General features: G+C 44.3%; 1 protein-coding gene across 1 annotated transcript in view; it reads left to right on the plus strand.

Annotated features, from left to right (window-relative positions):
• CFAP61 (cilia and flagella associated protein 61) overlaps positions 1–15251 on the plus strand; it is a 246527-nt gene that overhangs the window by 19171 nt on the left and 212105 nt on the right. Inside the window, 1 exon segment of the mRNA XM_059892834.1 lies at positions 13950–14082. Coding sequence (XP_059748817.1) covers positions 13950–14082 — 133 coding nt within the window.

Raw genomic sequence — 15251 nt, forward strand, 5'->3', positions numbered from 1 at the left:
CAGGCTCCTCCATCCATGGGATTTTCCAGGCAAGATTACTGGAGTGGGTTGCCATTCCCTTCTCCAGGGGATCTTCCCAACCCAGGGATTGAACCCGGGTCTCCTGAATTGCAGGCAGACTCTTTACCGTCTGAGCCACAAAGAGGCTTCAAGGATCAAACCCTCACCCCCTGCATTGGAAGCATGAAGTCCTAACCACTTACCAGGAAAGTTCCTGTTTTTTTTGGGGGGGTGGGGTTTGGCCACACCATGTAGCTTGCGGGCTCTCAGTTCCCCAACCAGGAATTGAGTCCATGCCCCTTGCAGTGGATGGATAGAGTCCTAACTACTATATTGCTAGAGAATTCCCATCATTGCCATATTGGATAAGTACTCGGTTTCTTTAGAAAGTATAAAATCTCAATTTTTAAAAAGCAAGAGTCTCTTGGACTACAAGGAGATCAAACCAGTCAATCCTAAAGAAAATCAGCGCTGAACATTCAGGGAGAGCCTACTATTTACCAGGCTTGTAGTATCATGAATTTGTAATAATGACATCAGGTAGAGGTAGATCTTGATCTTGGTTTTACTCCTCTCCAGATGAGTTAACTTAAACAAGGAACCGGGCCTCTGCAGGCCTTGATTTCATCTCTGTCAGTGGATGTGAAGATATTGTATGCAACATGGGACTGTTGTAGTGATGGGATGAACTGACAGAAATCAAGCACTCAGCACACTGCCCATCACATGTAGGTGCCCAAGGAAATTAAACATTGTTACTAATATTGTTAGAGTTAAGTGGGGGAGACAAATCCACTTACAAGCTGTAATGCTTCATAGCTTGGAGGAGGGAAGGACAGAGAGGGATCAAGACAGCTTCATACCACCCCTAGACTCTCCGAAATCTAAATGTCCACCAAACTGCAGTCCCTCTGTGCAATGGATACTACTCAGCAATGAAATGGAATAAACTACAGATATACACAGTAGTGGGCTTCCCAGGTGGGTTGGTGGGTCAGTGTGTAAAGAATCCACCTGCAATGCAAGAGACACAGGTGATGTAGGTTCAATCCCTTGGTTGGGAAGATCCTCTGGAGGAGGGTATGGCAACCCACTCCAGTATTCTTGCCTGGAGAATTCCATGGACAGAGGGGCCTGGTGGAGCACAGTTCTTGGGGTCACAAAGAGGCAGACAGGACTGAAGTGACTGAGCACATACGCATACACAGTAGCATGGACCAGGCTCAGAAAGTTTATGCTGAGTGAAAGAATACAGACATGGAAACAAAGACTGTATGCTGTTTGTATGATGTACAAAATGGCAGAAGCCAGATCAACAGATGCCTCTGGCAGAGACAAGAGTATGGTGGAGGGACAGGATGGGGAGACCATGCTCTGTGGATTGATTAGGGTGCATGCGGCTGACAGAAGTCATCAACTTTTAATACCTGTGCATTTTACACTATGTTATTATACCTCAGTGGGGGAAATGTAAATGAAAAAAAGGCTTCACAGAGAAGGTGGCCTCTGACTCTAGTCAGGGGAGATGAGTCAGAGTTCAGCCAGATGGACAGGATGGGCAAAGGCATGAAGGCAAGAGAGCATTAGGCAGGTGGGCAGTTATGAGGAAGCACGCAACCGAAATGCGCAGACTTCAACTCGGAACCAGCAGGGAGCACTGAAGAAAGACGTGGTGTGGACTGTATGTCAAAGAATAACTGGTTTTCCTGTGGTCAGTGACTTGCAGGGGAGTAGCACAGAACAGTCTGGCCAAGAGTGATGCCGGCTAGAATTCAGGCAGTGACCAGTCAGAGGTCCAGGTCGCGGAATGGACCAAGGCAGTTGCATAGATGCAAAGAAATGATTGAGATGGAGGGTGCAGTTTGGTTGCCAGTTGTATAGAGAAGTTGAAGAATGAGAACGAGTTGATGGTGATGCAGGATTTTCAAGGTTAGTGGGGGCTGGTGTATTCTTGCCACCTTTTCTTAATATCTTTTGCTTCTGTTAGGTCCATACCATTTCTGTCCTTTATTGTCCCCATCTTTGCATGAAATGTTCCCTTGATATCTCTAATTTTCTTGAGGAGACCTCTGGTCTTCCCCATTCTACTGTTTTCCTCAATTTCTTTGCATTGGTCACCGAGGAAGGCTTTCTTAACTCTCCTTTATATTCTTTGGAACTCTCCATTCAGATAGGTATATCTTTCCTTTTCTCCTTTGCCTTTCATTTCTCTTCTTTTCACAGCTATTTGTAAGGCCTCCTCAGACAATCATTTTGCCTTTTTGCATTTCCTTTTCTTGGGGATGGTCTTGATCCCTGCCTCCTATACGATGTCATGAACCTCTGTCCATAGTTCTTCAGGCACTCTATCAGATCGAATCCCTTGAATCTATTTGTCACTTCCACTGTATAATCCTACAGGATTTGATTTAGGTTATACCTGAATGGTCTAGTGGTTTTCCCTAATTTCATCGATTTAAGTAGGAATTTGGCAATGAGGAGTTCATGATCTGAGCCACAGTCAGCTCCTAGTCTTGTTTTTGCTGACTGTATAGAGCTTCTCCATCTTTGCATGCAAAGAATATAATCAATCTGATTTTGGTATTGACCATCTGGTGATGTCCATGTATAGAGTCTTCTCTTGTATTGTTGGAAGAGGGTGTTTGCTATGACCAGACAGAAATGTTATGGACCTAACAGAAGCAGAAGATATTAAGAAGAGGTGGCAAGAATACACAGAAGAACTATACAAAAAAGATCTTCATGACCCAGATAATCACGATGGTGTGATCACTTACCTAGAGCCAGACATCCTGGAATTCAAAGTTAAGTAGGCCTTGGGAAGCTTCACTACTAACAAAGCTAGTGGAGGTGATGGAATTCCAGTTGAACTATTCCAAATCCTAAAAGATGATGCTGTGAAAGTGCTGCACTCAATATGCCAGCAAATTTGGAAAACTTAGCAGTGACCACAGGACTGGAAAGGTCAGTTTTCATTCCAATCTCAAAGAAAGGCAATGCCACAGAATGCTCAAACTACCACACAATTGCACTCATCTCACGTGCTAGCAAAGTAGTGCTCAAAATTCTCCAAGCCAGGCTTCAACAGTACGTGAACCATGAACTTACAGATGTTCAAGCTGAATTTAGAAAAGGCAGTAGAAACAGAGATCAAACTGCCAACATCCACTGGATCATCGAAAAAGCAAGAGAGTTCCAGAAAAACATCTATTTCTGCTTTATTGACTATGCTAAAGCCTTTGACTGTGTGGATCACAACAAACTGTGGGAAATTCTGAAAGAGATGGGACTACCAGACCACCTTACCTGCCTCCTGAGAAATCTGTATGCAGGTCAGGAAGCAACACTTAGAACTGGACATGGAACAACAGACTGGTATTGTCACCCTGCTTATTTAACTTATATGCAGAGTACATCATGAGAAATGCTGGGCTGGAAGAAGCACAAGCTGGAATCAAGATTGCCAGGAGAAATATCAATAACCTCAATATGCAGATGAAACCACCCTTATGGCAGAAAGCGAAGAACTAAAGAGCCTCTTGATGAAAGTGAAAGAGGAGAGTGAAAAAGTTGGCTTAAAACTCAACATTCAGAAAACTAAGATCATGGCATCTGGTCCCATCACTTCATGGCAAATAGATGGGAAAACAATGGAAACAGTGACAGACTTTATTTTGGGGGGCTCCAAAATCACTGCAGATGGTGACTGCAGCCATGAAATTAAAAGTCACTTGCTCCTTGGAAGAAAAGTTATGACCAACCTAGACAGCATATTAAAAAGCAGAGACATTATTTGCAACGAAGGTCCATCTAGTCAAAGCTTTGGTTTTTCCAGTAGTCATGTATGGATGTGAGAGTTGGACCATAAACAAAGCTGAGCACTGAAGAATTGGTACTTTTGAACTGTGGCGTTGGAAAAGACTCTTGTGAGTCCCTTGGACTGCAAGGAGATCCAACCAGTCCATCCTAAAGAAAATCAGTCCTGAATATTCATTGAAAGGACTGATGTTGAAGCTGAAACCAATACTTTGGCCACCTGATGTGAAGAACTGACTCATTTTAGAAGACCCTGATGCTGGGAAAGATTGAAGGCAGGAGGAGAAGGGGACGACAGAGAATGAGATGGTTGGATGGCATCACCGATTCAATGGACGTTAGTTTGAGTATACTCTGGGAGTTGGTGATGGACAGGGAGGCCTAGTGTGCTGCAGTCCATGGGTTTTCAAAGAGTCAGACTCGACTGAGCAACTGATCTGAACTGGGGAATGGTGGATTCATTAACCAAAGGTAAAAATAACAGTGCTATATGTAGAGGAGAGAGTTTGAGGAGATCGTGAGAACAAAAGAGATGGTCTAGTTTAGGGGGGTATTTTAAAGTAAAAAGCAGAGAATTAGAGCAGAATTTTGAAAGATGAAACTCTTAACAATAATAAAGAAAATTGGAAGAGAGTCACAGAAGTCAAAGACTCTTAAAGTGGCAAATCAAATAATTTGTAGGGAGATCAAATAATTTGATTACAAAAAAGAGACCGTTGGATTTGGCATTTTAAAAGACACAGATGAGATGAATAAAACTGATGAACTCCTAGCCAAACTTATCAAGCAAAAAGAAAAGGAGAGTAGACTTACTACCAATAGCAGGATTGAAAGAAGTGATATTAGTACAGATCCTACAGACATTGAGGGGCTTCCCTGATAGCTCAGTTGGTAAAGAATCTGCCTGCAATGCAGGAGACCTGGGTTCGATCCCTGGGTTGGGAAGATCCCCTGGAGAAGGGAGAGGCCACCCACACCAGTATTCTGGCCTAGAGAATTCCATGGACTGTAGAGTCCGTGGGGTAGCAAAGAGTCAGACACAACTGAGTAACTTTAACTTTTCACTGTAAACTTCATTTTACAGACACTGAAAAGATTCAATTCTATAAATTCAACAATTTAGATAAAATGCTTATCTGAATTGTTTAGATAAATATAATCATCTAAAATGTTTCCTATTCCCTGAAAAACACAAACTACCTACACTCATTGTAAAGATGGTAATAATTGAATAATTCTATATCCATTAAAGAAATGTCAGCTGATGGACGAAATGCACAAGGCAGGATATGGGGAAGGGCTCAGGGCTTCCATGCCTCTTCCAGTCTCCCCAAACCTCCACACTCTGAATTCTCTTAAAATGTATACGAAAAGTATATGGAATTTGGATTGTGCAAATTGTTATTTCCTTGGGGAATTTTAAAGCTTATGTTTTTTTGACATAGATATTCATCAAGACGTTATTATAATGGAAAATTATAGATAAATCTAATGCTGACGTTGACATGTACGGAAGCTGCCTATCTCAAAATCCCCTGTTTCTGGTGTTTGTTTGGGGGGGTGGGGAATGAGTGGAGTAAGCGAGGGAGATTAAGAGGTAAAAACATCCAGTTACAAAATAAATGAATTATGGGGGAGAAAAATCACCTGTTTCTTCCATTGTGTAAAAAGTAAGTGGCATCTTGGCTAACTCAGTGATGCGGCTTCTGCCACTTCAGGACGCAGGTGGCTCGAGAAGCCCACTGTAGGGTGTGCCCCGCCCAGCGCTGGCTCCTAGGAGCACACGGGAACTGGGGGTCAGGAGCTGGTCTCCCCAGTTCTCGTCTTCCCACCTCCTCCTTCCTTTCTTCCTTTTACTCTTGCAAACTTGAATGTTACGAACGCCAACCTTCCCCTCAGCCTGAACTAAACCTCCCATTTCCCCTTTTCCCTGAGGTCTTGCTTATTTAGCCTCCCTCTGAGAGTGAGCTGTCCAGAAAATCTGCCAAAAGTAGTTCACGAGAGGAACGTGGTCCTGGTGGCCAAGAGATGACAGGGGGTTCTTTGTAGAGAGGGAGGGATGCTTATAAGAAGAGAATTTGGGGGGTAGCACTGAAATGTAGAGGCAGTTATGGTGTCGTTAGAATTAGTGTTTTTGCTTGCAGGTGGGGGTGGTGGCACAGCTTAGGAGGTCCTCCCTCCACAGTGTCCCAATTCGAGTTTTGACACCTGCAGGCGTAGTTCTTCAGATATATGGAAACAGCACTCATGTGGACAAGCTCCCTCCTTAATGATGCAGGAAAAAACCATTTTGGAGTTAGATGGGTGCGGCCATGCATCCACTTAGGCTGCCTCATTTCTCGTTTCCCCTACATTTATTTTCTGACATCTGTATCATCTGTTGTTACTTGCACTGATAATTAATAGTGAAGAACACAATCCTTAAGACAACAAACCAGTGAAGGGTTTGGGGATATGATTATACTTCTGCTGTTTACCTAGCAACATATTCAGAGCCAGCATACTGATGTGATCATCCCCAGTCCCATTTCTTTGACTCATCTGTATTGTGCTGTAGTGTCCCCTTCTACTTAGAAACTAATGATCACAGTTACTGTTCTGTATTTTGTATGAAATATGAAGGAAAGCACAGCTGCTTCTAGACACACCTTTATTACCTATCATGGACTTGATTCATCACTGCTGGTGGATTTGAGATGTTCTCAGATGTAGAAACTATTGAAATGGGCTTTCTGGGAAGAAACCTACCTTTTTCAAGTCCTCACGGGGTTGGGAGAGTACTTACCAAGGTAAGGATTATAATCGTGCCGTCAATCAGGGTTGTAAAGAAACTTACACCCAAGACGGATAGGTCATGGTGGAGAGGTCTGACAGAATGTGGTCCACCGGAGAAGGGAATGGCAAACCACTTCAGTATTCTTGCCTTGAGAACCCCATGAACAGTATGAAAAGGCAAAATGATAGGATACTGAAAGAGGAACTCCCCAGGTCGATAGATGCCAAATATGCTACATGAAATCACTACTGGGAGGGATTGGGGGCAGGAGGAGAAGGGGGCAACAGAGGATGAGATGGCTGGATGGCATCACCGACTTGATGGACATGAGTTTGGGTGAACTCCAGGAGTTGGTGATGGACAGGGAGGCCTGGCGTGCTGCGATTCATGGGGTCGCAAAGAGTCGGACATGACTGAGTGACTGAATTGAACTGAACTGAAAGTAACTTAAAGTTTCCTTAATATAATACTGCTTTTTTTGCTAATAACAGAAATTAAGTTAGGTCAGCATTATTGCTATTTAAAATAGATGAAAAAATTAGGACTTTTAAGATTGGTGTTTTTAAAATGCTAACTTTTCACCTTTTAAAGCAGTTATTTTTATTAAGCGTTTGATAGTCTCATGATTTTTTAGGAATCCACTTAAGCTTGACTTCTAAGCAATTTCATGTAAATAAACATTCTGATGTTTGAGTGATAAATATACTAAAGGATTCAAAAAGAATATGTGGGGCAGTTCGGAATTTCCCCACTGGTCTTCCTGGGTCCTGATAAGTGACCCAGCAGATAGAATTTGGTTCACAGTCCAACTGGAGCAGAGATGTGCCAATGTAGATCAGATCGCAGTGGTGGAAGTTCAGGAGCCTCTAGCTGGCCCTAATGTGCTTTGAAGTTATCCCGAAGTCCTCCACAACTTGTTAAAATCATGACATTTTCCAATGAGCAGAGGCTAAAGGGTTCCAAAACCCATTTTAAAGTTTTGAATGGAACATACAGTTTAGAAATGATGGATATGATTCTCCGAGAGAAGACCACTAGAGGTCACAAGAGATCTTGGAAAGAAAAAGGTGCTTTGTTTCACACGTCTGAATAAAAAGAAAAATCTGGGTGCCAAGTTGGCAGCTACTGTAGGTTCTCCAACTCCAAATTAAAACCAGTTGTGTTAGGGGTTGGTTTAAGCAAATACGCGGCATTCTTTAGCACGACCACTAAACTGGATTCTCTGAATTTTTCTGTCTTCACTGATTTCTTAAAGAATATTGTTTGGTCACTCAGTCTTGTCCAAATGTTTGTGACCCCACGGACTGTAGCCCTCCAGGCTCCTCTGTCCATGGGATTTCCCGGCAAGAATGGCATTTCCAGGCAAGAATACTGGAGTGGGTTGCAATTTCCTCCTCCAGGGGATCAAAAGTGCATCTCCTGCATTGTCAGGTGGGTTCTTTCCCGCTGAGCCACCAGGGACACCCCCTCCGCATACACACATATATGCACGCACTCTCAGACTTGAAGAAATACAATATTTATGGCGTTTAAAGTGACATCAGAATCCCTTTTCCAATGGCACATTCTCAAGTCTCGCTAATCATGCAGATCCTCTCCGGCTGTGGCAGATGCCTTCAGGCAGCAGAGAGGAAGCTGTGCCAGTATCCCGAACACAAAGGTGGGCTGCAGCCGTCGTTTACAGCCCGTGAGCATGAGCTTTCCATCTGTGCGTTTGCAACGGCTTCTTTGCTGGCAAGGAAACAACGTGCACCTCCCTGTCCAGGGAAGCCTCCTGAGGGCTCTCTTCCACACTTGATGCTGCAGAAGAGGGGTCAGGATGATGAGGGAGCCACCTGCCACCAAGGGACCATGCCAGCAGCTGGGCAAGTGCCCTGGGGTCTGGCATCACGCTGTTCCTTGAAAGCCCTCCTCGCTAACACGGAGGAGGTGGGGAGTGAACCTGTTCTTCCTCCTCCCCACCTCCCAGGAAGCCAGCAAGAGCCCACAGGTCCCTGTCCTCCTTCACCTTGCCTTCTCCAGGGCTTCCGGGACACCGGACCCCAAGCCAGGTGTCCTGAGAGGCTGTTGATTTTCTTCAGCTTTGGATTCCAGCCTGCTTTCATCTGGCATGGTTCTCAGAGTCTGATGGGCATTTAGGGGCCTGAGGGATCAAACCAGTTTCTATGGGAAGGGCCTTTTGTTTCCTCCAAACAGGTTAAAATAAAATAGTCTGTAACTAGTTCCATAGCATGGGGGTTGTCGTCCACTCCAAGCCTCATAACGGCTGCAAGATGTAAAGGAAGGTTACTGCTTACTCAGCAGCGTCTTCCCCGTGTGTCAATACTTTGTGTTGATCAACTGTAACCTTCTGAGTCATCACCACCTAAACACTGGGGGTCATGGAGGTGCTGGCCACGTGGCCCTGCTGTGCCCAACGGCTCCAGGAGAAGTGGCTTTCCTCCTATCTGAGTGGCAAAGTGAAAGTGAAAGTTGCTCAGTTGTGTCTGACTCTTTGCAACCCCATGGACTGTAACCTCCCAGGCTCCTCTGTCCATGGAATTCTCCAGGCAAGACTGCTGGAGTAGGTTACCATTTCTTTCTCCAGAGGATCTTCTCAACACAGGGATCGAACTCTGGTCTCCTGCATTGCAGGCAGAGTCTTTACCTTCTGAGCAGGCAGTGCACAAATTGAAACACTTTCCTGAATGAGTTGTTTTCGGTAGCTGGGGTGTCTTATTTCCAAGGGGTTAGTCTTTGTCACATGCCATTTGAGACTACGAGAGGCTGATGTCATACCTTATCATTAGCACCGGGGCTGATGCAAGAGCATAAACCATCGATTACCCCAAGGAACATGCTTGCAGAGCAGGTTCCTCTTTATACATTTTGGGGACGGGCTTAAGGGAGAGACTCTTCGGAGCTCCACAGCTTGGATTTTTTTTCTTCTTTTTCCCAGAAGAATAAGTACTGAGGTGTGATTATGAATCACTTTGTTCACAGGCTGCCGAGGGCTCATGATTAGGCATTCGGCCCTGGGTCTCTCTGAGCCTTTATCCTTGATTTTTATACCACGAAGTAGTGTTTTTGTGTCCATCATATGGATAAAAACCCATGGTACACAGTTGATTTTGGAGTTCTCTGAGTGATAGCTGTCTCTGTTCTCTTAAAATGATTAGGATATTGAATTACTTTCACATAATTTAAAATAATTACCTCTTGAAGAAAAGCTATGACCAACCTAGACAGCATATTAAAAAGCAGAGACATTACTTTGCTGACAAAAGTCCATCTAGTCAAAGCTATGGTTTTTCCAATAGTCATGTATGGATGTGAGAGTTGGACTATAAAGAAAGCTGAGCACTGAAGAATTGATACTTTTGAACTGTGGTGTTGGAGAAGACTCTTGAGAGTCCCTTGGACTTCAAGGAGATCCAACCAGTCCATCCTAAAGGAAATCAATCCTGAACATTCATTGGAAGGACTGATGTTGAAGCTGAAACTCCAATACTTGGGCCATCTTATGCGAAGAACTGACTCATTGGAAAAGACCTTGATGCTGGGAAAGTGGAAGGCAGGAGTAGAAGGGGATGACAGAGGATGAGATGGTTGGATGGCATCACTGACTTAATGGACATGAGTTTGAGCAAGCTCCAGGAGATGGTGATGGACAGGGAAGCCTGGCATCTTGCAGTCCATGGGGTCACAAAGAGTCAGACACAACTGAGTGACTGAATTGAACTGAACTAATATTGGGACTTCCCTGGTGGTCCAGGCATTAAAGATTTTGCAGTTCCAGTGCGGGGGGACCCGGGTTCAATCCCTGGTCAGGGAACTAGATCCCACATGCCGCAACTAAGAGTTCACATGCTGCAACTAAGACCCGGCACAGTCTAAATAATAAATCAATATTTTTTAAATTCTTAAAAAAATATTGGTGGGGGCTTTAATTTTTGGCAAGATATTTGAAAATGGATTGGTTGTCTATTCTAGCCTAGAATCTTTTTTTTTAAGTACTATCACTGAGGACTCTGTTTACAGAGAAAAGCCACCTCTGTTAGCAGCGCCCTTCTGCAGGCTGTGGTGTGGGGAAGGGAGGGGTGTCCTGAATGCAGTGGGGCCTTCTTGGCTCTCCCAGCAGAGGGCTTGGGCACTCAGATGGAGGTTGCCGGCAGGGGTTTCAGAGTGTGTCGGATGGTAGGGGGTGGTGGTGGATGGCATGTGAATAGCACCATAGCAGATGCTGCCGGGGGCTGAATGCCTGCGAGAGAGTAACCTTGAGGGCTTCCCTGTGTCTGGACACTGTACCCCCTGATTCTCCTCGTCTCTACCGTCTTGTAGGTGAGACCCCCAAGGCCACACAGTGAGGAGATCTGGGCAGTAGTCTCAGCAGAGGAGTCAGAGGCAGGCTGGAGGGCTGGGGCGGGTTCACTCCCCAGAGGGCCCCCGTCGGACCACATAGCCACTCCTGGCAAACAGGCCTAGCGATGGCACCCCCGGGGCAGTCAGTGCCTGTGGTGGGGGGAGTCCCTTCCACGTTGGCTGTCACTGTTGCCCCTGGGCTATGGGCTCCAGGGTGTGCAGACATCAAAGGTCAAACAAAGCAGGACTCTGGTAAGGACAGATTTTAATCCTAAATAACCACTGGGAGGGAACTCCATTGGGAGTGTGGTCCAGGGTGGACCAAACTCAGCTTTCATTTGTACAGAGGTGACTGGGCCTTCTGAAGTGAAAATACTACACGAAGGAAGGGAGGAAAAGAGGGAAGGAAGGGAGGGAGAAAAAAATCTGGAATTTATGTGATTAGTTTATCCTGCAGGAATTTAAAGCATTGGATCCAAGAGTTATTCTTTCGATTATATATTGTGATCTACAGAACGGGCAGACAGTCTGCTGATATCAACAATGGAGAATAAAAGAAAGAATCAAGTAACATTATCAAAATCTCACAAGAAAACTGAAATCTGCATCATCTTTTAAATTCAAACTGTAATAATTTGAATTCTGAGGGTATTGTAGAGATACTTCATAGAGATACAGATCAAGAAAAATTATATTTTAAAATTGCATTATAGCTAATAGTTGGAGTAAAAAAAAGCAACTTAATGTTATGATGATTGTTTCTCATAGAAATGTTTTTATTTTAAAAAGATTTTTTTATAATGACAAATTATGCAGTATCTAAGAGAAGAAGAAACTGCATAGAAGACCCAAAGGAAAAAAGACTGAAATTTAAATTCAGGCAGTGATCTTATTCTTTAAGTTCTTATTTAGAATCAATATATTGGTATTTTCTTGTAATGCTGCTGCTGCTGCTGCTGCGTCGCTTCAGTTGTGTCCGACTCTGTGCGACCCCATAGACGGCAGCCAACCAGGCTTCCCCTCCCTGGGATTCTCCAGGCAAGAACACTGGAGTGGGTTGCCATTTCCTTCTGTAATTCATGAAAGTGAAAAGTGAAAGTGAAGTTGCTCAGTCGTGTCGGACTCTATCGACCCCATGAACTGCAGCCTACCAGGCTCCTCCGTCCATGGGAATAGCAATTATGACTGAGAAAATTATTATCTGGTGTTGTCAGCAAGTGAACTATTCTGCTGTATTAGATATTTGACTAAAACAAAGCAATTATATGCTATGAACTTTAAGGTAGTAGAAATAATACGTTACATACAATAATAGATATATATTAGCTACAATGTAATTTAAAATCTGTTGAAACATAAAATACTGTGTAGTATGCTTGTGATCATATCTAATGAACATCAATTAACCTATAGAAGCAAATAGAAGTCATTCCAGGCAAAAGGATATATGCTCATTAATATCAATCTGTAGTTTAATGAAATAAAGTGGGCTTTATCAAAAATTTTTAAAAAAGAGAAAATGAGAGAGTGAAAATGAGAGAGCCTCTATGAGACTCGTCTGAGTGTAGAAGCCAGGCTCCTGCCCTCCTGCAGATGTTGGGAGACAGGGTAACCACAGGTGTGGGCTGGAACAAGCTGGAAATTCTCCTGGCAACCTGAGCTTGCTCAGGCAGGCACTTTAAGGCAGTCTCACATCATCCTAGGGATGTGGCCTTGAGCTGTCCTAAGTAACTGCTAGTATTTGTTCAGATATTCAGGCCAGGGCTCAGAATTAGTCAAGAAGAGACTTCAAGTGTCCCGGGTCAGAGTCTGGTCAAGGGGAGAGTCTTTGCCATTCATTAGATGGAGCTGCTAGTAACATCAAAAAGAACATACTAGAAGTTAGAGTGGGATATCATCCCAACCCAGGGATCAAACCTGCATCTCTTATGTCTCTTACATTGGCAGGTGGATTCTTTACCACTAGTGTCACCTGAGAAGCCCCATGAGATGGCAGAGTAATGAAAGAAGAGGGGGGATAAAGGCTGGTAGCCAAATCAGTTATATGAGAAAAGCAATACAAATATGGAACATTTTTAAAAGAAAAGGACCAGGAAAATGTATAAGAACACCCTAGACAGGAAAACTAGAATAGCGTTAATCTCCTCTCTCTCTCTCTCTCTCTTCTATATATATATATATATATATATAATAGCATAATCAAGAATCTGCTACAAAGAAGAAACAAACATGTAATATGGCAGCAAAATGAAAGCCAAGGGCCAGCACCACTGTGCTGCCATAAACTTGGTTCTTGGATCTCCCATCCCTGCCCACACTGCGGGTCAAGGTCATGACAGGCAGTCGTGGGAAGGAGGCTTGAGGTAGTTGTGCCCAGGGTAGGGAGCAGAGCTTCGTTACCTGCAAACCAGCATCTCCTCCTCCATGGAAGTAGGCATCTCAGGAGCAAAGGGCACCATGGGCCCCTTGAAGGAAATAGTCTTTATCATAGTCATTCCCAGAACCTTTACGTCTTACCTGTGATAATCCATGAGGGACCCTATGGCAGAAAAGTGTTTTTAGATTATGGTTTTCTTCTAAGGGAGGAAGGGGGTGCTGGGAGCATTGTTGTAGAAACGGTACTCCTTGAAACACACATGGGAGGTGCTGCGCCCATCTTCCTGTCCTTTGGCTCACGAGTGATGCTGCGCCTGCAGTCTGCACCCAGCCAGTGAGCGTGTCCCTTCTGCCTGGTACAGTCCACCTCCAGGTCTCGACATAGCTTCCTCCCCATCTCTCCATTCGGGTCTCACTCAGGTGTCCTATCCCTGACCCCTTGGCCCCCTCACTCTCCATCCCAAAGCAATTGGTCGCACTTTGAAATGTTCCAGGAGACTTGTTTGTTACATTCTTGTCTATTCCCCCCATTATGATGTAAGTCCATTTCTTGGGTGTGTTGCTCTATCCCTGGCATTTAAGACAGGGTCAAAGGAGCAGATGGAGGAACCAACACTGATTTAGGCCTTTCCTTTGACAGGGTGGAAGATCACGATGACCTCATGCCAATATTCCTACACCATGACACCATCCTGAAGGAGACATATGGCGAGTACTTCCTGGCTGAGCTCATCGAGGCCCAAGACGAGGAGAATCACGCTGTCGTGTGTGAGGTGCATGATAACTCACCTGGGGCCCACCCGGGAGAGGGGTGAGAGGAGGGCAGCCCTGGTCCTGGTTCGAGGAACATCCTTGGAGCCATGACGTCACCCGCTTCCCCAGGGTTCCCGCTCTAGGTTTTTCAGGTTTTACGAGGCCCTCCCAGATGCTCAGTCTTAACAGGTTCAAGCCTGAACTAGACACAGCTGACTCCAAGTTCCTGGAAAACAACTTGGGCAAACATCTTATCATTTGGGCTATGTGCCTCTTGGCGGATGTGCAAGTCATTTGTATAGATAGCAACAGTTAAGGCAAGCTTAATCAGTGATGCCACGCCCCGGGTGTGATGGATTTAATGGATTATTACCCTCAGTTTCAGAACGTGAATTCTATCTCAGAAAAAATTCCTGATTCCAGGTTGCAGTCAGAACAATGAAATCAATCTTTTGGGGGTAGAGCACGTCAGTATCTTGAAAACGCTCCCCGTATACTTCCCTTATGCAGTCCAGGTGGTGAAACATTGATCTATATGATGGAAGAAGACACATCGGAAGAAGGCCAGGATGGGGGCTTTCCCTGGTGGTCCAGTGGTTAAGGCTTCACCTTCCAGTACAGGAGATGCAGATTCAATCCCTAGTTGGGGACTTAAGATCCCATATGTCTTGTGGCCAAAAAACCAAAACATAAAACAAGCAGTATTGTAACAAATTCAATAAAGACTAAAAATGGTCCACATTTAAAAAAAAAAAATTAACATCTTAAAAAAAAGAATAAGATGAGTTTAGATGTTCATAGAGGTTTAGTTTCAGGTGAGAACCAGCCTTAAAAATTAGATTCAGATGTACTAGTGCATGATAGTTGTTTCTTCTGCATTGAAAGACTTCATTTTTTTTTTTTTTGTCATATTTAGGTTTATGTGTTGTCTTTTAAGGACGTTTGTTCAAATATTGTCATTTGACCTTTGGCTCCGGGCTAGTGACAGAAGGAAGGATCAGGAAGCATTTGGGCCCAGCAGCACCATTTTGAAAAACCACGTCTTACACGATGAGTCAAAAACTCTGTGTGTGTGTGTGTGTGTGTGTGTGCGTATGTGCTGAGTCGCGTCCGACTCTGCAGCCACACGGACTGTAGCCCTCCAGGTTCCTCTGGCCGTGGAATTTTCCAGGCAAGAATAAGAGAGTGG

Source organism: Bos taurus, chromosome 13, assembly GCF_002263795.3.
Source record: "Bos taurus isolate L1 Dominette 01449 registration number 42190680 breed Hereford chromosome 13, ARS-UCD2.0, whole genome shotgun sequence".
In the NCBI taxonomy this organism is placed as follows: domain Eukaryota; kingdom Metazoa; phylum Chordata; class Mammalia; order Artiodactyla; family Bovidae; genus Bos; species Bos taurus.